Source organism: Saccopteryx leptura, chromosome 3 (assembly GCF_036850995.1).
Source record: "Saccopteryx leptura isolate mSacLep1 chromosome 3, mSacLep1_pri_phased_curated, whole genome shotgun sequence".
Classification (NCBI taxonomy): Eukaryota; Metazoa; Chordata; class Mammalia; order Chiroptera; family Emballonuridae; genus Saccopteryx; species Saccopteryx leptura.
In genome coordinates, this window is record NC_089505.1 from 13967040 (window position 1) to 13990577 (window position 23538).

The 23538-nt window shown below is 37.1% G+C and overlaps 1 protein-coding gene and 1 pseudogene across 2 annotated transcripts in view; both read right to left on the minus strand.

The window, feature by feature from the left end:
* Positions 1 to 23538, minus strand: part of VIP (vasoactive intestinal peptide) — a 45028-nt gene that overhangs the window by 3853 nt on the left and 17637 nt on the right. The window contains exons 2-6 of one of the 2 annotated variants that reach the window (XM_066372970.1): positions 7455 to 7622; positions 4261 to 4369; positions 2374 to 2496; positions 1077 to 1181; positions 366 to 497 (exon numbers count right to left, since the gene is read on the minus strand). In XM_066372970.1, coding sequence (XP_066229067.1) covers positions 366 to 497; positions 1077 to 1181; positions 2374 to 2496; positions 4261 to 4367 — 467 coding nt within the window. In that variant the 5' untranslated portion in view covers positions 4368 to 4369; positions 7455 to 7622. Of the gene's footprint in view, positions 1 to 365; positions 498 to 1076; positions 1182 to 2373; positions 2497 to 4260; positions 4370 to 5584; positions 5777 to 7454; positions 7623 to 23538 lie in introns of those variants that run through there. The other variant, XM_066372969.1, reaches the window with a different exon arrangement.
* Positions 19906 to 21092, minus strand: LOC136398132 (mitotic checkpoint protein BUB3-like; annotated as a pseudogene).

Here is a 23538-nt window from a genome sequence, read left to right on the forward strand (position 1 = left end):
TGACAGCCCTTCACATGTTTTACAAACAGATATTTTAATGAAACCTGTTCTGGATTTAGACTAGATGCCACTACAGTAATCATTTTGAACCCTAGAGGCACAATAAAATCAACTGGGAGCTCTTAAGAAATATCAATGTCTACAGCCAGATGCACAGAGGTGCTATTTCCTGGCAGTGAATTTTGGGTCAGGCCCAAACATCAATATTTTTACATTTCTCCAGGGTCATCTAATGGCAGCCAAGTCTGAGAATTATGCTTCAGGGAATAGATAGTAAGATGGAGAGATGTATGCCTCCATTCTGTAGTTTCTATTCTGAAAGTTATTTATAATTTTTCATTTTCGCAAGTGTTCTGTTTCTTTACCTTCTCTTCCCATTCAGAATCGAGTTCAAATATTTCTTCACAGCCATTTGTTTTCGAAGGCGGGTATAGTTGTCAGTGAAGACTGCATCCGAATGGCGTTTGATTGGTCCCTGGTCTTCTGAGAAGTCATTGCTTAAATGGGACAGGAGAGTGAGATATAATTCAACATATTCTGGCACTTACTGGGAGTGTCTTAAGACACATTTTGCACTAACTAAGCAAGTGATTTATCCAAAAAAAGGGAATATTTGAGGCTGCATTCTGCCAATGCGAGGAAAAGTTCTTTATAAATAAATACTCCCCAAGAAGCTATGTCACCTGCAGTGCCATTTCAAAAGTCACCTGTTGGCCATTTAAAGAGAGACTCTTTCAATGCCTGGTTTGAGCAGGAAAGTTATAAAACAAATGCTATCGTTAACCTTAAGATTTGCTTCAGTTTATACTAATGTCTTATTTAGTTTTTACTGTCTACTTCAATATGCAGATTTATAAATGATTGCTACTAAAAAATACGTTAGTGTGTCAAAAGTTAGTATTTTATTACTAGAAAGTTTTATTTCCTAATCTATGGGCCTGGTATATATTTAACCAAATAAACATTATCAAGAGTTATCAATTTGCAACAAAGTAAATACATCATTAATCGTGAAAATATAATTATCAAATTAAGAAATCTAATGTGATTGATAAAAATTAATAAATTCTCTTTACCCAAGTCGTTTTCCAATAAGGGACTCAAGGTACTTTTTGGCAGAAATCTGACCCAAGAGTCTACTGTAGTCACTGGTGAAAACTCCATCAGCGTGCCTGGCATTCCTAAAATGAAAAAGAGAAACTAGGCATTATTTTGAAGATAGTTTCCTAAAATATAATTCTGGCTCAGTGAATAAGAAAGGAAGTCATCAGCTTATTATGAAAGCTTCTCATAAGAACTTAAGTTGAAAAGAAGATTTCCTAATAGCCTAATAAAAGATATTTTCTTCTCATATCAAAGTATATCCTATATTTTTAGTCCTAAATTTTAAAAAAACTTAAAGAAATTATCTTTTGTAGAAGTATGTCTCAATATTAAATAATATTCTCTGTTTTTTAAATTTATTAAATGTATTGGAATGACAAAATTTATTAAATGTATTGGAATGACAAAATTGATTAACAAAATTATATAGGTTTTAGGTGCACAACTCTACAACACATCATCTGTACACTGTTTTGTGTGTTCACCACCCCAACTCAAATATCCATCCATCACCATCTATCCCCACTATAATAATAATAATGTCCCTGATAGGATCTATAAAACTAATTCTTCCCTAAGAAATATTAATGGGAGAAATATAACATTTAAATTAGTTTCTATTTACTTATTTATGGTACTTTATTTGTCCTACCCTTAATAATGATAGATATAAGAGGAAACAATCCTGATTTATAGCAAAACCCTTTTTATACCTTTTGCTATTTCTTTTGCCAAAATACTTGGAAACAAAATCTCTTAAAATAGAGAAGAGTTTGGGACCTATCAACCAACTTTTCTTTCCAAATGAGGAAGCTTTTATACTGTGTCTTCAGTAGAGAGCAACTTTGTCTATACTTGAATGCTACTCCTAACAAATGACTCTATGAATAAACAGCTCTTTTTTTTGCAACAAACAGCTTTTATTATTAGATATATTTTCTTTACATAGACCTGAAACTTTTGCCCTATCATGAAACTTTATCGTGAAATCCTACATGCAAAGTTTTACTAGAATTGGTATAATTTCTGATGTTGGTATTTGTGCAATAGAATGCACATTATTGATTATATCATCCTGCCTTGTTACAATCTTTCTACATGAGAGTCATGTACAGCTGCACAAGCTGCAATAAATCAGGCTGGATGAGGCCATGACACATGGAACCCTGTAGTGCTGTACTGTAGAAATAGCTTCATGGAGACACAAAAATAAAACACATATTTCAAAATTATGTTTCCTAAAATGCTACTCTATACAAACGAACTCACCTGGACACATCATAATAAGGTGTGTCATTTTCAGCTAATGCATTTTGCAAGATGTCACTGTCACCTTTTAATGAGGTTTGATCAGGTTCACTTGCTCCTTCATAGGGTATTCTGTCACCCAGTCTGTTAGGAAAATGTACAGTAGAACTATAATACACTCTTTTACCAAAGGTGATGCTCATGTTTTTATAATCATTTCAAATAAGCTACTCAGAATATTGGGGAGTATCACCTATTCACAAATTATGTATAGTATAGCTGATTTCCTGGTTTCTATGGTTTATGAAAGTATACATAATAAAATTTTTGTTTATCCCATAAGATAGATACCATACAATTTTTACAAACTGTGTGTCTCAAGTAAGAAAGCTATTCAGTTCAGTCCTATTGTAGCATTAAACAAAGTACACTTCCTTGGTAACACCTTCATGTTGCAAAGAAAAATTTTATACAAAATAAGCACTTTGAAAATCTATTAATATTCAGTATGAAAACTAGGAGCAATTTGTATGTTTGTTGATGTTTAATATCATTTGGTATAATATGTTTTTCTGTATTGGTCAAGTCCAAAGAATTTCTCCATCTTTGAATAGTTACTCAAATTCAATGAATTTTGTGGGGCCTCTGGTTTCTAATCTTAAGTATTACTGTGTTTTAGTAAGGCATGTACAAATGCTTCGCTGAAAGGCTAAGTACAGTGATGCTTATACATGGAATATGACTATATTTATAAGTGCATACATATTTTGAACAACAGCTCACCATTATAATTATATGTACATATACTTTCTCTATTAAGGTAAACCTCCAAGCATGTGTTGATTCCTGGGTATTTGTGTATCTTCTGATGATGTGGTAGTTAGTAGTCAGTAACAAGCAGTTCTCCTTGCATATGAAACCTAGCCATCAGTGCACACTTCAGCATTCTTGTGATTATTCATCTGTGACGATATAACCATTCAGCCAGAGTCATTCTGTTTAGTTATCCAAGCAACATAAATCTGGCTTTAAGCAGATTTTATGAAGAATACCAGGATTTAAGAAATTATTCATTCATTCTATTGAGCATAAATCTACCTTGAGCAAAGAATCACGAATGGAAATATAAGCAAAAAAAAAAAAAAAAAAGAATTTCCCCTTAGATACAGTGGTGCCTATAAACTGGAAGGAAAGATCAACCTAATATAGTTTTCATTTACTCTTTATTTCTTTAAACAAATTTATTTTATTCCAGATAAAAGGTGTAAGTGAGTTATATTATGATCTATGAATTTGAAATATAAAAAGACAACACAGAAAACAATAACATTAAGAATTTGTGGTCAAAAGCATGTATATTAAAATTTACTCATTGGACAAGGGTGTCTCACTAGATGAACTATTTTACAATTTTTAATATTGGCAGAGACAGATCTCTCTAGCATGATTATATATATATTTTTACTAATCAACTGCTAAACTTATGATTATTTACTGACTGATCTTAACAATGAACTAACATGAGGCAGGCAGCTAAACATCTATTTTTCATTAGCTACTCATCTCACCTGAGATGATGCTGCATAAAGGCTCGTGACTGATCTAAAGCTGATTTTGAATGAGTGGAAATTCATATTCTGCTTCCACCATTTTTGGAACTATGAACTATTCTGTCCATAAAACTAGCCATTGATACTGTCTTTCATACTCTGAGAGGAAATTCCACGTCTCAGAATAATCATGTAGACCTGATGTTGAAAAGATTTGCTTAACCCATCAACCAAATATTTCAATGGCTAATACATAATTTTTAAAAATTGAGCTGTCCAAATTAACAGCTAGGAAGAAACAAGAAACAGATAGAAGAAACAAGAACTTTTCAACTGTCTGGATTGGAAGGGAACTGACCTCAGAGCAGCAGGTGCCCCAAACAGAGGCCATGCCAGCGTTTGTGAGAAGAGCAGGCTGAAGAGGACCAGGAGCAGGAGGAGCTGGAGCTTCCTTCCGGTTTCCATCTCTGCGTATTGAAAGGGAGAGGGTCCCATCAGATTTCCCAGCCACAGATGTCACCAGCCTGGTAATTCTGAGTGTCTAACAAATTCTGAAGGCTCTTGCAGAGAGTTTAGAAAAGTGTGCATCTTATAGAAATAGTTAAACTGCAATATTATTACTTTTTAAATCAAGAGGATTTCTCTTGGTGCCAGGTGACTGAATAAAAATTAAAATCCTTTATTTACTACTGCTGCCTATCTTACACAAGCATGTAATTGGCCCCAGGATATATTGAACTGTTAGAGAGCTGGAAATAACCCTGGGGACTATCTTCTTTGACAAAGATGTATATCCAATTTTAGTGTCTTTTCTAACTAAGGAAACAACCTCAAAAAATGGTTGTTTCTTCTATTTTAATTTTGTTTATCTAACCAATATATAAGTAGTTTATTATACATTTAATAATATCCAAGTTCATATAAAAGTATGTATCTAACACTATAAAAATTATTTTGTATATACATATTTTTCTCTTTTAATTGTAGGTGTTCCTGGGAATGTAGTTTCTTAAGCCTGAGTTTGAATAACAATGCAATTAATGGTGAAAATTAATATAAAAAAACCATCATTGAACCACATATCACTAATGAAATAATTTTTGCCACAAAATAGAAATATATTAAAAACTCTAGTTTTTTTTTTTTAGCATTTAATACACTTACACATTTTATTTTTAAATAGCTTTTAGATAGAAACTTAGGATTTCAAGTTCTGTTTTCTTGCTGTCTATAAACATCACAGAATTTAAATTTCAAACAAAGAGAAAAATAAATGCTTCTTAGGTTCACATAATCAACATATTGACATAGAAAGAACAGCACTTAAAAACAAGGTGAAAACTTTAAAAGCAAATGTATCCACTAAACCCTTCGGACAAAATTTATACACAAGAAAAAGAACACCCCACTATTTGAGTGCATTTTAAAGACAATACTGAGTGAAAGAGAAAGCAGGAAAAGCATCTTTTAATCCAAAAGACTTTAAAATTGTTTATATATGAGAAATTAAGGCACTTCTATATTTACCAGGTGACTGAGAAACTTGTATTTTTTGTTTTGATATACAAAAAAAAAGGATACTGTAAACATTTTTTTCCAAACAGAGAAGAATTTAACACACGCTGAGAAAAGTTCCAGAGGCAAGGACAGATAAAAAGAAGAAAGTTCAAGTGTTCACTTACCTTACCTTGGATTCTTCCTAGAGAACCCTGTTCTGCAGAATGTTGGAGCTGTCTCAGGTGCTGAAGTCCCGTGAGGCCAACAAAGGCTCCACCAGATCTCAGTCCTTAGAGCTGAAGCAGAACTGGCACTGGCTAAGGGTTGGGTACTGCCAGCAGCTGCTTTCACTCTACCCTGACCAGCATTTCAAAGCCCATCATTTTATAGGGCTTGTACTTAGGGCTGAGCAATCACAAAGCTCTGAAAGACGTCACAGCATGACTCCCACAGGATGAATAGGGCTTGACGTTCCTAGTTAATTGTCATTATTTCTGATTTATATAAATATATAGTAACTTCAAGCTATAAAATAGAGGAAAGTTACTTTTTAAAAACAGAAACAGCTACCAAGCTTAATGTGAACTGTTTTAATCTTTAATTAGCAGTAATGACATAAGTGAACAAATTTGCGTTATAGACAAGACCACTGAGGTTCCTTCAAAAAATAGAAATTTTATGTCCTGGAATAGATTCAAAAAGCAACAGACACCTGTTCATTGTTCTTAAAGATGTATAATTCTCTTTTGTTACACAGCATCAGTTCTTCTAAAGCCTTTGTTTTATTTTTATGCTATTCATGTAGATCCTGACTCCTGTAATCTTTCTTGATATCTATCCTAATTTTAAAAGTATCTAAAATTAATTTTTATATTTTTATTATTATAATTTCTTTATGTTGAAACTATTCTCGTAAAAAAGTTTCAGATCAACTCTAAGCTAGTATAATATACACACTGTTGTAAAACATAGTAGTAGCGCTGTTATTTTTATGTTTTCATAGAATGTCATCATTCCCAGTGCACTTTCATACACACAATCTCAGAGGATTCAAAAACTAAATTAACAGTCTGTCTACCTCAGGGGATTCAATTTTTAAAATTTTCAAATGTTACACTCACTTGATCAGGCAGTGGCGCAGTGGATAGAGCATCGGACTGGGATGCGGAGGACCCAGGTTTGAGACCTCGAGGTCTCCAGCTTGAGCGCAGGCTCATCTGGTTTGAGCAAAGCTCACCAGCTTGGACCCAAGGTCGCTGGCTTGAGCAAGGGGTTACTTGGTCTGCTGAAGGCCCCTGGTCACGGCACATATGATAAAGCAATCAATGAACAACCAAGGTGTTGCAACAAAAAACTGATGATTGATGCTTCTCATCTCTCTCCGTTCCTGTCTGTCTGTCCCTATCTATCCCTCTCTCTGACTCTCTCTCTGTCTCTGTAAAAAAAAAAAGTTACACTCAATATTTTAATGAATCTTTGTGCTACACAGAATTAACGTATTTATCCCTTATTACCTAACACACACCCACAACCATACCAACTTTTGAACATCTCCCACTCAGTCACTTGACAGGCATTTGCAAAGAACTAGTTGTAAAGCACATATAGAACACTGTGCTTTGATAAACACTAAATTTCTATTTGTGGATTTTTAACTCAAAACAGCTTAGCATAAATTTAACCAGGGTTTAAGGTAAAAACACAGCCACATGTACAACTTTATGAACAGGAAAGTAAAATGCCATCTTTCCTTTTATTTTTTAAAATTTCCACTGCGTGTATTCTTTTACATTTTTTTGTTCTTAAGTTCTTCAAGGGAGAATGACTCTAAAGGTTTGTTCTTCTACTTCAAGATTTTAGTATCTATTTGCTTCATTCAAAGTCTGACTGATCCAGTAAAAGAATAGCCTGCTCTACCTAATCACATTTTCTAATCTAGTTACAAGAAAAATTAAGTGAATTAAATTTTAAAATATCTGGAAATTTGTTTCCCAGTTGACAGCTCTGACTTAAGCCAGAGTCCCTGTGGCTTAATTCCAGGAAATCTTTCTTTACCTGATTATCACAAACGAGAGGTTGAAATGATTCTCATATGATTTTTTGTTATCCTTCGTTCTCTGTCACCCAATTCTCAGTGAAGCAATTTTATTTAGAAACAGCAACAGCAAAGTAAGTTGGTTGAGAATCACAGAAAAACGGATGCTGAATGATAGGCAGAAAAATCTAAAAGAAAAAAAAAGGACATAAAAGTGATTAGTTAGTGCTTCTAAGGAAGCACTTAACATTCACAAAGAATAACTACAGTAGATTTTTCCAATGGTAAAAACAACTTCTCCCATTATAATTATAAAACACTAAAGTAAAGAGAAATAATTCATTTTTTAATCTCTGGATTAAAAAGAAACTAAAGAACCATGTTTCTTTTTCCTATGAATTTAAACTAAAGAGCAAAATTGAATTTTAAAATGGAATCATAGCACCATCTACAGGTTCAAAGTCTTAATACACAGATTTTCTTTCTTTTTTTTCTTTTTTTTTTTTTTGTATTTTTTCGAAGTTTGAAGGAGGGAGGCAGTCAGACAGACTCCTGCATGTGCCCAACCAGGATCCACCTGGCATGCCCACCAGGGAGTGATGGTCTGCCCATCTGGGGCATTGCTCCATTGCAACTGGAGCCATTTTAGCACCAAGGCGGAGGCCATGGAGCCATCCTCAGCACCTGGGCCAACTTTGCTCCAATGGAGCCTTGGCTGCAGGAGGGGAAGAGAGAGATAGAGAGGAAGGAGAGGAGGAGGGGTGGAGAAGCAGATGGGCGCTTCTCCTATGTGCCCTGACCAGGAACTGAACCCAGGACTTCCACATGCCAGGCCGACCCTCCACCACTGAGTGAACCAGCCAGGGCCTAGATTTTTTTAAATTATTTTTATTTATTCATTCATTTTAGAGGAGAGAGAGAGAGAGAGAGAGAGAGAGAGAGAGAGAGAAGAGGCGGAGGAGCAGAAAGCTTCAGCTCCCATATGTGCCTTGACCAGGCAATCCCAGGGTTTTCAACTGGTGACCTCAGTGTTCCAGGTCGATGCTTTATCCACTGTGCCACCACAGGTCAGGCTAGATTTTTTTTTATTTTAAAGAATGTGGGCTTTTTTTTTTTTTTACTCAAAATAAAAAGATGCAAACCAGAGATCTTTTAACAGATACATTAAGGATGCTTCCAGAAAAATAAACATAAAGAAAAATATGTAGTTGAGTTTATCCTAAATACAAAAACACAATGTGCCTTTACTGTTTAAATCTGCTTTATTCCCAACTTTGACATACCTTTCAAAAATTTCCCCACTCGTTAGCAAAACTGATCTTCTACCTTAATGCTTCTCAGTAAACTGTTGTTTATAAGAAAAACTATCTTTTGTTCATTTAGTTACAACAAATCTCCAAGATTCTTCTTGCACATGTAAGTAAAAATATGTCCAGAGACTTTGAGTAATGTTTGCCAGCTTATGCTGGTGGTTAATTTATACAAGTATGGGATTGAAAGCTAGGTTTTCTGAGCTTCATTTATCTTTCTTTCTTAAGAACTTGTCATTTTCTTTAACTTTTATCATCACCATTGTTGATTCTAGCAGGTACAGTAAAGAAAAGAAAAACACATAAAAATATGGGCATCTCCCCTCCCCTTTTCTCACCAAAAGGACCAAAGACAGAAATCAAACTGGCATTCTGAACCAAAATATGCTGAATAGAGGGCAATGCATTGGAAGGGGTCTCAAGCTCAGGAGGCAGGCAGAAACCCAGATTGACTCTTTTTTCTTCATTGTGAAGAGTTAACAGAGGATCCTTACTGCTATAGTAGGTGAAATGCTCAGAGATGCTCTTTGGGCTCTAGATTGACGGCTTTGTCTGCCTACCTCACTCTAATTCACGCTCAGCCTGAGATCCACCCTTTCTCTCAGCGTCATCCTGAGAGGTTAGGTCTAGAGGTATAAACTGCTGGCATGAACCACACGTGGCTCAGCTCTCGTTTGTGCATCTCTCAAGCTATTCAATGATGTTATTTTTAAGACTAAAAAATGTTAAAAGACAATATTTTGTGACATGAATATTATATGGAAGTTAAATTTTAGTGTCTATAAATGAAGTAGTATTGGACAAAGAAATGCTTATCACATATGTATCATCTATAGCAGCTTTTGTATTACAATGACCAAGTTTAGTAGTTGTGACAAAGACTATAGCATGCAAAGCCTGAAATGCTTACTAATTGACCCTTCAGAGAAAACTTTGTCAGCGTCTGGTAATAGCCTCCCATCTGGGAAGGCATTTAATAGGTCATGTTACCTTAATATTCTTAAGTCCTATAATTTGAAAAACATGTATTGGGAAATAAATAGATATGTAATTTTAATATAATTATGTATAAATTATAGACTATATGCATATGTTTATAACAACATAACATATACATACTTGTATACTTTTCATATTGAAAGTATATATATACCTATATATATATTCATTTGGTATATTAAGAGAAATTAAAAGTACATATATATTGCAATATACTATATTTTAATTCCTTCAACTTAGAAAATTTGGATTTCCTTCCAGGATTGTTATACAGTATTCTCATATCAATGATTTGATAAAAATAATGTTATTAGAAAGATAAATTTTTCCTTTAAAGTTACCTACTACAGTTCATTCTGGATGCTAAAAGTTTCTTAATATTAAGCAATTTGATATATAGTGATTTAAATGATATAAGAGAGAATGACCTCTTCTTTAGATCCAAAATGCCATCATCTATTTCACTTATTGATAGCAAAATTTAATGAAACATTATTCCTTTGTTTTAAAATTTTCTGGTTTTATGTCAAAATACATGTAGAAAGAATACTGAATTAAATGTATTTATCAGTAAATTTATGAAAATAGATTTTAGAAGAAAGGCTATAGAGAAGTCACAAAAGCACAACATTCTGTTATACAAGTTTTAAAATGTAGTGCTAAAGATTTAAGAACAAATTTCCTCTGCTTCACAATGTCATCTGTCCTATATTTGCTGTCCACCCCACCACCATACACACATTTCTTGTTACCAGCCTTTAATTCAATGACTTCTTCTACTCGGGGATTAGACTACATTAGGTCAACAGAGAGAGGGAGAGGCCCCCAGTGGAGAAAATGGAAAACAATGATGTCTAATTCTTGTCTATTAACTTTAAGATTGCTGCATTCTAGATATTAGAATAAAAAATTGGCAAGAGTGTTCATTCGGTTCTCATGGCTGCTCACCACTGGATCCATCTTCCCCATGTGAAGGAAGAGCCTCTGAGATAAGGAAGAGAAGAGGTTATTAAAGATGGGGAGGCAACCCTCTGCTCCTGAACCAGTGGGAGTTCATGATGGGGTCGAAGGCCTGATGACAGAGCCCTATTCTTTCAAACTTGGGGACTAAACTATAAAAGCTACTTGCCTTGATTTCTCATCTGATTGCCATAGCAAACCATGAAGAAATGCTCCTTGCAATGGTACAGGAGGGAGTAGATCAACCTGTAGGACAGAAATCTCCCTGCCACCCTGTAGGATCTTACATGTCCTCGTGAGGGTAAAGAGCCTGTCTATCTTTCATCAAGAGCCAGGTCATACCTGGGGGCCAGAGAAAACTGCACATCACACTGAATGACAGCATGGCCCAGAGCGTCACCCAAAGATCCAAAGACAAATTCCCGGACTTAGTATTATTATACACACTTTCAGAAACTTAGATACTGCTCTGAGGATAAAGAGAGAACAGCCACTCCTGAATTCAACAAATTTTAAATACCAAAATTACTGTATTTATCCCAAAATGAGTAAGATTACATTTTCTGTGGAGTAGAAGATCCAAATAAAAGCTGTGTTAGAGAAAATACTGTAAAACTAAAATTTTTGTACATTATTCAATGTGGCCTATGACAATTTATTCCTGCTGTTGCTTTACAGATGACCTTGAGTTTTGTATGTACATGCTTTGCCTACGGGAGTCTTCCCAGAACCCAGTATCCTGTTTAGTAGTAAGATCAATGAGTAAGTGACTGTGAGACAGAAGGCCGGTGATGTTGAGGCCCGTTCCAGAATAACGAGGCCAACCCTCTGTCTTCCTCCAACACCTCTGTCTTTCGGTCGCTCTACCTGGTCTCCAGGTTTGATGTATGGTTCCCTCCTTAGGCTTCCCCACCCCCTTCTTAACCTTCAATCTCACAGCCTATTTCTTTCCCTTTTTTTCAGTCCTACGCGAACTCCCGGTACACCTGAGTTTTGAATAGCCCTCAGGAGAGAGCTGATCCCACAGGTTGTGAACCCAGGTGTCCGTCCCATTGGAAATTCTCCAGCTGCCCCTTTGGGTCTGCTCTCTGCTCTTCTTCACTCTGCTCTATGTTCCCTAGATGCTGGTCTCCAAATTCACCCGGGGCCTGTGGTCCTCTGGCTTCCGGTTGGGCTTAACCAAAAGGAGACACTGATAGGGAATGAAAGGGACTGAAGAGTAGAGGAAAGAGTTCTGATATTCGAGCCCATAGAGCGTGGTTTGGAAGAGGCTGCCTTCCTGCTGCATGGCCCAGGCTCTGTAGGAGGCTTCCCAGCCACGGCCCTAGAGAGGCACAGCTTGTCTGCTGAGGTTAGTCCATGGGTCCTTTGCCACCTCATTGATTCCTAACCTTTTTAAACTCTCTTCTATTAACCTTTGAAGGTAGATATTTGTGTCCTGATGGGTCCCAACCTTGTGCAAATGCACCCAAATATCACACGTCTAAGATTATCTGGAGATGTTTAATTTTAAGATTCAATAGCTTTAGAAGGGTTGCTCATTTTTTAAGTTTCAATATTTTTGATTCAAGTTGGGAGACTCCAACACAAACTAGGAGCCCATCCAGACCCTTGATGCTCCTCAAGCCCCTCCAGGGACAGAGGCTGGATCCATTGCGAACGCCTGTCGGGAGGAAAGGTCAGTGTGCTGGCACAGGCCAAACCTCAACTACGGATCAGGTCTTGGCAGAGGGGAGAGAGTGGCCCTGGCGGAGGAGACCTGAGTTCAGTGCAGCCTCCCCAGGGCTGCTGACGCCCGGGCCTCAGGAAAGATCACCCCACTGTCTAGGAAGCAGGAGATGTGGTTATTTGATAAGCTCTGTTTTTTCTTAATCATTGTTCTAATATCCTGTATCTGTGCTCATTTCACTGTTCTTCCCAGTCTGGGAGTCTGATGTTCTATATGACTCATGAAACCATGATTTCTAGCTAGAAAAAAAATGTAAGAAAACTTAGTCCTGCTACTTCATTTCAAGAAATTAAATATTTAATATTCAAATGAAGCAACGAACTTCGAATGGGCAGCAGAGCTGGGATTGGGACCCTTCTTTCTCTCTCCAAGTTCGCTGACATCTTGCTGGATTGTGAAGCCAGCATGTTCACAGCCCACAGATGTGGAATGTGGTGTGTAACCAAAGTGACAGGGAGAGAGGGGACAGAGTGTGACTGCCTCACTGCTGTGACCCTGTGGCTTTCCCACACGTGACTAATGTGTACTGACGGTATTCAAACAGTTCAGTAGAGTGGTGGGGTTCAGCCAGTTCACACTGGTTCGCCAGAACCGACTCCTAATTTATTGTTGAGTTCAGCAAACCAGTTGTTAAAATGGCACTTGTAATCAGCCTTCTCTCTAAGGTGGGCACCTGGGCAGCCGCCTAATGTGAAAATCACAAATTTCCATTCCTTACTCTTTGTTAACATTCATCTGTGCAACAGCATATTCTAAGCGCCCGTAGTCATGTTCATGCCAACCATAGGTAAAATAAATTGCAAGTGAGGATACCAGTCAAGTACCAATATAGAAATATCTTAAATGACAGTTTTATTGTTTTTGTCAGGTATTATTTAATATTTTTTCATTAATATTTTAAAACTCTTACAATACATAATATAGTTTTGTATATCTCTTTTATTCTTATTTAACTATTAAATGCATGAAATAATAAACTACCTTGTAGTATATATATATATATTTTTATACTTAAAACAGTCATTAGGACAGAGAACCGGTTGTTAAATCATTTGAATCTCACCACTGGTTAAGTTCTATGATTTACATTTGTTTGGAAATAGTTTTTATCCTAATTATAGTCAAATGAAACTTCAGAGCAGGAAATGGCCCCTAGGTCTAAGTTAGTCTCCTTGTGGATCCTCAGATTATCTCAAAGATGGTGAGGGAGAATCCAATCCCTTCATCATAACAGTCCTGAGCTTAAGTGTTAAGATAGAAAAGCATACAGTTCTTTCATTATAAGAGTACTGAGCTTAAGCATTACATAGAAAAGCATACAGTTCTTTCATTTAAGAGTCCTGAGCTTAAGCATTAGATAGAAAAGCACACAGTGCTTCTTTCTCTCTCCATCCTCAAGAAGGGACGTTCCTGGCACTCTCCTTGGGGAGGGAGTCAGAATTAGACACTTTCAAATTTATCTGTGTGTTTAGTACAGATCCCAATAGCCTCTGACAATTGTATTTATGTGCCTGTACGTGGAAGATCCTATCATTTGAGGGGAAATGACATGTGGGAGTTCAGGTTCTTGGATGACACACTGAGGGTTCCCTGAAGCAGGCAGGTCTCCATCCCCCTCCTCTGAGCTCCGTGAGCAGGCTCCTCTGGTCCCATCGCCTCCAGCGCCTTTCCTAACAATCTCTTCTTCACAGTCCTGCGAAGTGATCTTCCCAGACACATCTCTGATCAGATCCTCCCGTGTGTAAGACCTTCCTACCGTTCCCCATTGCTCTTCAACTAAATCCTGACCCGGCCTCAGGCTCGCTAGCCTGGCCCGTGCTGCCCTCATCAATGGCTCCTCGCTGACTCCACCCCATCCACCGTCATCTCCTCAAGCCAAGAGAAACAACTTTCAGTGGCTCGAAAGTACTGCATTCTCTGTTCCTCTGGTTTTTCACACACACCGTTTCCTCCTGTCAGGAGCGCCCACTCCACTCGCTCCTTTTTCTTCAAGTCTCAGCTGACAGGACACGTTTCCAGAAAGATCTCAAACCATTCTATCAAATGTGGACTAAGTGCCCTGCTTTGGGGCTCCCATTTAACTGCATTTTCCCTAGGATCATACTGTGCTGTATGTCATGTTATATATTATCCATCCTCATTTACAACATGTGCAAACTGAGTGCCTGACATATAAGAGGTGCTCAGTAATGAGTTCACATCACAAATGGTTGAATGAGATTAAACTGTACCCATTTCAAGATTGTTTTTTAGTGAGAGAGAGAGAGACAGGAAGGGAGAAAGATGAGAAACAGCAATTCTTCATTGCAGCTCCTTAGTTGTTCATTGACTGCTTCCTCATATGTGCCTTGACCAATGGGCTACAGCAAAGTGAATGACCCCTTGTTCAAGCCAGCAACCTTGGGCTTCAAGCCAGCAACCATGGGATCATGTCTATAATCCCACACTTAAGCCAGTGACTGTGCACTAAAGCTGGTGAGCCCACGCTCAAGCTGGATGAGCCCGTGCTCAAGCTGGCGACCTCAGGGTCAAACCTGGGTCCTCTGTGTCTGAGGCCGACACTCCATCCACTGTGCCACCACCAGGTTAGGCTCAACTTTATTTTAATTGGACCTCAAGTCTTTTATGATTATATTGTTTTATATTGAGATTGTCTTGGTCCAATGATCAAGACTTCTTTCTCACCTTCAAATTAACTTAGTACAGGATGCTTTTCACCCAAATTTTCCCAATTTTATCTTTTTTAAAATCAGATGTGTTGATTATTTCTCTAGAGCTAAGACTAATAATAAGTAGATTGTGTTTTAGTCCCTAAAACAAACAAGTAGATAAACAGCAGCCCTCTGCTTAATGTTTGATTAGTATACTAATGAGTATTTTAGCCTGCATAAACATTGGTTTAACAAGTAAGAATCTTATAAAAAATGATATATTTTCACAAAAGAAAAGAAATATTTTCTAAAGAGTAAATGGTTCCTCATTCTTTTACAATGTCCTTTCTCACCCTGTAGACTTGCTTTTTAGCACTGAATCTGTATTTTTCCTTCATAGCATTTTCCACACTGCATTCAAATGAGCAACTGATTTAATTAATTTAACTGAGTCTTATGCATCACCTGATACATTAGAAGAGTATTCAAAATGCTTGCTGATCAGAATGAAATAAATAATTTAGATGAGTAAAACAAAAGGTTCTTAAATTGTTTTCATCTGGCATTATTTAACTTAATGTTAATTTCCTCTTTTCCTATGGCTAAAGCAAAAAAGAAAAAAAATAAAGAAAAACCCCAAACAAACGAAAAACCTAGGTGCTATTTTCTCCATCTTCAGCAAGAAAAAAATACAATATAGAAAAGTTGATCAATCGGTACAAATTATTCCATTGATGAGTAGGGGATCCAGTATTTGAAGTCTGTTAATGAGCAATGAAATCCTCAAAACCTCTAATGAAAATCCAGAAACTTGTCAAAGAATTTTCAAATATTCATTGGAAAGATAAAAATGACAAGATTAAGAAAAGATAACAAAATGTTTATAATTCCAATATAATATGACTCTTTCCATTTTTCACTTTTACTTTTATAAGTAGTATATATTTTTAATAGTTAAAATTATAACAGATTTTAAATGTATGTTTATAAATTAGTGTATTTCTACCTTCTCTTGACAATTAGACATTTATCATAATTTTACAGAAGATTTATAATTATTTATAATATTTTTCTAATATTCCATTGTTTTGATAGAGCTGTCTTTATCTCCGGTAGTATAAAACCCTTGGAGGTCTTTTCCTTTCATGTTTTCTTTTTTATTATTTTATTTTATTTAGAAAATTACTTTTAACAGGGTGACATTAATCAATAAGAGTACATAGGTTTCAGGCGAACATTTCTATAGTATTTGAACTGTTGATTATGTTGTGTACCCATCACCCAAAGTCAAATCATTTTTCATCACCTTTTATTTGTCCCTCTTTATACCCTTCTTCCTGTGTAGTTTCATGAATACAGTTTTATTGTTTTTCGTAAATAATTTCATTGGGATAAATTCCTAGAGCAAAGGTGCTGTGTCAATTCTGGAGTAAACAGTCATAAAGCTGGCTGGAAAACTTTGAGAGTGAAGACGAATAAACCACTTAAGTGAACTCTCTTAATCATGCGCAAATGAAGCAGTACTTCCTACACTTAGACAGTAGCTGAGTAAAAGCAAACATTTAGCTATTACATGAGCTGCTCAAGACTTCTCTCAGTTGTGAAACCTTAAATAAAATGTTCACTGTTCAAATGCTCTTGATCGCTTAGTAATAAGAATAGATATTCCTTTTTTTTAATATTAACTTGCTTTTTAATGATTGAATTGTATTTTGAGTTAAATAGATGTATTCTCCTTTACCAGACACAGGAAATGGAAAGGCTATATTTTTAATAAACAAATAACATGATTGTATCATTGCAGGTGGGGGGAGCCTAGCTTAGTGGTTATTCTATCTTGATTTGAATCCCAACTCTACCATTTGCAGACAGTGTAGGATCTTTATTAAGTTATTTAATCTTTCTGGGATATACATGTATATATTTTATATATATGAATATATAGATGGTATATATACATATGTATGTATAAATAATTATATATGTATTTATAAATTAATATTTCATATATACATATGTAATATTTCATATATATTAAGAAAATTATTAAGACCTTAATATATATACAAAATACTTGTGTATATATTCTTGATATATATTTATCAATATATAAAAATATATAAAATATTAATTTATGTATATATACACACACAAGATGCATAATACATTTTTTTTTCTAAAGTGAGAAGTGGGGAGGCAGAGAGACAGACTCCCGCATGTGCCCAACCAGGACCCACCCGGCATGCCCACCAGGGGGCGATGCTCGACCCCTCACCCCTCTGGGGTGTTGCTCTGCTGCAACCAGAGCCATTCTAGCACCTGAGGTGGAGGCCATGGAGCTGTCCTCAGTGCCCGGGCTGATTTTGCTCCAATGGAGTCTTGGGTGCAGGAGGGGAAGAGAGAGAGAGAAAGGAGAGGGGGAAGAGTGGAGAAGCAGATGGGCGCTTCTCCTGTGTGCCTTGGCCGGGAATCGAATCCAGGACTTCCACATACCAGGCCAGTGCTCTACCGCTTTGAGCCAACCCTCCAGGGCCCATAATACATTTTTATACCTATGATCTAGCCAAGACCTTAAGAAACTTCTGGTCTGACAATTGCCAGAATAAAAACCTTTAATTTATTTATAGTTAGTGGCCCAAGTCAGCAAGTTATCTTAGTTACAGAGGAATACATTTTGCAAGCCATTTACCATAGCATATTGTATCAGGAAATTGCAGTCTATGAAAAAATTGTAGTCCAGGAAAAAGCTAGCCTATAGATGACTTATTCAACTTTTCTTTTGTGATGTTCCACGTAAGGTTTTTATTACCCCTGCCTTAAAAATACTCATGTTAAACTTATTAACACATTACATAAACTTTTTATTTTATTTCATGTGGAATACATTAAAAATTGTTTTTCATAAAAATCTTTATCTTTCCTAGGAAGACTCCCAGGGCTTACCTGCAAGCATGTTCAAAATAGACTTCTTTACTAATTATTCCTGAATCAGCACTTCAACTTTCATAAGAGGAGGTCAAGAGCTGAGTCATAGAGTATATGTTTTCTTTCTTTAGTGGCCATACAGAATTTTCATTCTGAGAAGTAGGCAGGGAACACAATCTCAAAACTCACTGTATATATTTTTGAAAAACTCATTAAGAAAAAGTTACTTAGACCATTTGTGCAATCTCTCTACTTCTACAAATCAGTGGCTCTTAATTTTTTCTGAATCAAAGCTCCTTCTGATACCTTACAAACCCTATCCTCAAAAAAAAAGCATCCTGCCTGGCCAGATGGTGGCGGAGTGGTGCAGTGGATAGAGCATTGAACTGGGATGCGGAAGGACCCATGTTCGAGACCCTAAGGTAGCCAGGTTGAGCATGGGCTCATCTGGCTTGAGCAAAGCTCACCATCTTGGACCCAAGGTCACTGGCTCAAGCAAGGGGTTGTTATTCAGTCTGCTGAAGGCCCCCGGTCAAGGCACATATGAGAAAGCAATCAATGAACAACTAAGGTGTCGCAACGAAAAACTGATGATTGATGCCTCTCATCTCTCTCTCCGTTCCTGTCTGTCTGTCCCTATCTATCCCTCTCTCTGACTCTCTCTTTGTCTATGTAAAAAACAAAACAAAAAAAAGCCATTCTTGCCCATACACATCTGCTAGTGTACATTATTTAAAGCATTCTTATGAGTCTACTTTCAAAACTCATCAGCTCCATTGTGGTTCTTGAAACTGGTTACAAAGGTTCGTTCAAGATAGTCTAAACATCTCCCAAGGTCACTGAGGTGCTGCTTACCTCAATGATACTGTGACATTTGTCCCCAGTTAGTTTATTTTCACTTATCATTTTTGGATGATGACAACTGACTGGATTTCCATAGAACTCCTAGCTTTAATTATCCTAAGCCTACTGTTTAGTGTTTTGCTCATTACATCACACAGGATCCGATCTGTTTAGTGTAAACTTCAAATTGAAAATGACTGTGCTTCTTCTGGATAAATGATTTGCCTCCCTTGATGAACGCTTACACGATCTATCTGTTCATATTCTGTTCTTTAAATAAAGTTAGAACACTAAGAGAGGAATCTGTGGCCCTTGGCTGGGGGGTGTTCGGTATGTAAGACTGCTTTTTGAGCACTAACCTCATTCCTGCCTCTACTTTACTTCATCTTGGCATAAATTTACATCTACTTCTTATCTGTGTTATCTTATTTATCAATACCAAGTAACAAAGAAAAAAGAAAGAAAATATAGAATAAAGGAATGCAAAAGAGGAGAAAAGGTTTTTTTAGTTATAGTCCTTTATAATCAATTTCTTTAAAAGCATACAATTAATTAAATATTTAATTTATATTTTAGAGATTTTAAAATTGTACAATAAAACTGAGAAAAGTAATTTAGAAATCATTTTGCTAATTCATGTGGTCCGTTGGTGGTTGCAAAATCTCTGCTTTCTTTGAGCTACAAGAGAATTTTTAATTGTCATTGTAACTTTTAAATATATAAAAGAGTAAAGAAAATGAAATCACAAATACTTATACATCCATCATGTAGATTTTAAAATGGTTAATATTTTTACCATATTTGCTTCTATCAGTTTTCTTCTGTTAAAGTATTTGAGAGTGAATAGCAGACATAAAAGCCAGAAAGACTCCTCTCTGCACAAAGCAGTGTGAAAGGGCTCACGGACCCGCTCTTGTACGACAGAAAGCAGAGAAACCCACATACTGCGCAACGTATTCGCAATGGTTCTAACTGTGCCTTAGGGGAGAAGCATGCGTTCCTAGGAAGCACAACCAACCTTCCCTTAGAGAAACTACTTTCATGAATTAATCAGTCAGATGAACTTCAGTTTTGTCTCTGCATCCGTCACTTGACGAATCAAGATGCCATTCTCAGGATGCTCCCTGTCACCCTTTTCATATACCTATGACAACACTATTGCAAGTGTAGTCCCATCGTTGCTGAAGGCAAGTGATATGATTCTGGTGAAGTATCCATGAAACTGGCACGGTCGGTCGCTTTTTTATTAAATAGATTCCAAATATTTGCAAATCCATCAGGGCCACCTGTGGCAAATGTGTTGTGGATGTTGTGGGGGAAAAAAGTGGTAAATCTACTTATTATTTTGTTTTAGTCTTGCAGGCATACTTCTTCTGTACCTCTGGGCTTGGGTCCAAGTGCTCAAATGCCACTTGGCCTTCCATAGAGCTGAACACGTGCACACTACTTGTTTGGAAATGCTCGTGTGCAGCCAGTCTGGGACGTCAGCCTGGACCCCCAAGGCTGCTGCAGGTAGCCTACGTTCTCTAAGTCCTGCATTCAACGGCCTGCCAGACAGAGAGCATGTGCTATATACCTTTCCAGGCTGAGACAAGCTCAGCCTGCACTACAGGGACTTCTGGGAGCCCACAGTTTAACTGTCTGAGCCCAACTCCCGGAAACTATCTCATCCACTTCTGAACAGTGTTCAACATGTCTGTTAGGGGCATCATGGGCTTCTACAGGATTCTTTTGCTTTACATTTTTATTGAATTTATTGGCATGATATTGTTTAATAAAATTACATAGATTTCAAGTATGCAATTCTATAATACATCATCTGTAGATTGTACTGTGTGCTCACCACCCCAAGTCAAGTCTCCTTCCATCACCATTTCTCTCTGCTCTGTCCTCTCCTACACCCCCCACCCTCCGTTCCCTCTGATAAGCACCATACTGCTGTCTGTGTCTGTAAGCTTTCTTTTGAATCCATTCACCCAGCTCCAGTGACTCTTGGTCCATGATCAATCATATGTTTTCAATGGATAGTCTAATCCTCCACGCCAGGTCTACATTCAGTTATAGAACGCACTGTCCAGGGCAGAGCTGGTGTGCTGGTCCTTGAGCCACCTGGATTTGACCAGAACACCATGGAGACACGTGGACATGTCCCAGGACAAGACCAACAGGAACTGGTGTTGGGGCTGAAGAGATGCCGTCCTCTGGCGGCTGGTTCAGCCTGAACTTGTTAGAACCAGCCATGTCGGACTCCTCTCAGAGGCCACTCTGCACACTGGCTGCCTCCTGGTTCCCCTCAGCAACGACAACATCTCACCACTACATACTTTAGTACGCATGTCTAAAAAGTAGTCACAGTACCATTTTCCTCACCTAACAAAGTTCATCATACTCTCCTAATATTCAGTACCCAGTCTACCTTCACAGTTCTCAGATATCCTATCCTCCAAAATACTTCTCATAACTGTCAAAACTTAGCCTTAGAATGTCTGATGTAATCGCACACAAAGTTGCTTTTCACTTCTAGTTAGCCATTCTGTTTACCTCTGAATGCCAGCATGCACGGGTATACCTAATGGCTAATCAAACAGAAGTGATGGAATGCATCACATCGTAATTCCATTCAACAGCAAGACAACTGTAGACTGTTTAACTCACTAATAAAAGTTATGCTCAAGGAAAATTTCAACTTGCGGTGTTTCTATTAAATAAGATGTCATTTGTTGTAAAATATTCAAAGGTTCTAGTAATTAAAAATAATATGCATTGGTTTTAAAATATAAGCTCACTGTACCCCAAAGCTTACTTATTACAATATTTATACCTTTAAAACAAAAAAAGCTGCTCTTCAGTTCTTTCCACAACGCTAAACATTGTTACTTTTTAAGCATTAGATTATATTCTTTGCCTCCCTTTTAAAAAATTGGATGTGATGCTAATAATTCACACTATTCTTTGTATAATTTTCTGTTCCTATTAAACACGGTCTTATTCTTTCATATGCTTTAGAAATATTAGAGATAAATTTCTTTTTTTTAATTTTCTTTCAGCAGCATTACCTCATAAGCATTGCCTAATTTTATAAAGCATCTGTAGATCAGGGATCTGGTAAATGTTGTTTTATTTTTAAAAACAAATTTCCAGCAAATCCACTTTTCAGTTTACACTTATGAAGTCAAAATGTCAAGATGACTCAAAAACAATATATTAAATTGCAAGTGAACTTTACAGATTTGATTTGGTAAAGATAGCGCAAGATTGAATGAGACCATGTGTCTACAGTTTGCCTGAGTGAGCAGTCTGAGAACATTCAGGAAGATAACGTCAAAGGCCAGAACTACACTACTTGTGCAAGTACCTTGGGGTGGAATTAACCTAATAGAAAAGTAACCCCCCCTTTTTTTTTTCAAAAAAATGTCAAAGCATGTGGGAAATGTTACTGAAGTATTTCATCTAATGAGAATTTCAGTGAGTAATCAACTGTGAAAAAGCACGTACTTAGGGGTAAGGCAGAAGACAAATGAGTCACTGCACACGGGGTCTAGGTCAGGGGTCTCAAACTCGCGGCCCGCGGGCCGCATGCAGCCCGCCGAACAATTTTGTGCAGCCCGCAGACTAATCCACGAAGTTCAAAATATTTTGGATAAAATTAAGTAAGCCTAGGGGCCTACTTGTATTTTTCATTTCTCTAGCATCCTAGCTAGATATTAGCTTAGTTAACAGCAGTTGTGATGCGAACTACAGTTTCTGGTCGTTTTGTGACACTGAGTAAACTGCATGTACGATTGGGCTTGTTGTACTGATTTTTTTTTGTTTTCAACTGCAGTGAGAAAAGTGTTGCGTAACAGTTGCCTTTTGTAGACCTAGTGCGGCCTGCGGAACAGCTGTGATCTTGCTCTGCGGCCCACATGCTGAGTGGAGTTTGAGACCCCTGCTCTAGGTCCTATTCCTGCCGTTCAGGTAGTTGGAAGTATCTAAACAAAGGCTGAAAATATGTCAAGTAACACAGTTTATCTTGATGTGTATCGCCCATGAGCATCTCTCCAATCCAAGACCTTTTTGGAAGAGATTTAAACAATATAGTCTACTTGTCTAGAAGAAATGGATTTAATGAGGTGGGGAGTTATTCTGAAGAGCTGGAGGACTCGAAAGCCTTGGAATATATGATCCAGACTTTTCAGTGGAGATATAATGGGACAGTCCCTTAGCCATTGATAGACATTACACGTTCTGTTCTCACAAGAGAGGCATAGTTGAGGAAGGGTTTGCGATTAAAATCAGTTAACTCCTTCCAAAGGATGCTCATGACTCCTGCCTGTCCTTTTATATCACAAGGAAAGTGGCACCAGAACAAGTCGCTACAAAACTCTGGTGAAGAACTGATGAGCTCTGTTTCTAGTTTTTAGGATCAATGCGCTTTATTCCAGTAGATTTTTACAGCAAGATTGTCTAAATACCAAGATGTTAAGTCACAGAAGTCCTGCCGGAGTGGTGGAATAAAGGGCCTCTGAGAATTTTCTCCTTCATAAGAACAAGAAGAACACTCACAAAAAGATTACAACATTTTCAGTATGCTGGAAATTAACCAAGGACTTGCAACAATCTAGGGAACATTTGTTCAAGAAAAACAACGGAATCTTGATAAGGCAAGGGAACCACGTGGTGGTTTGAGTTGGCTACTCTCAGCTCC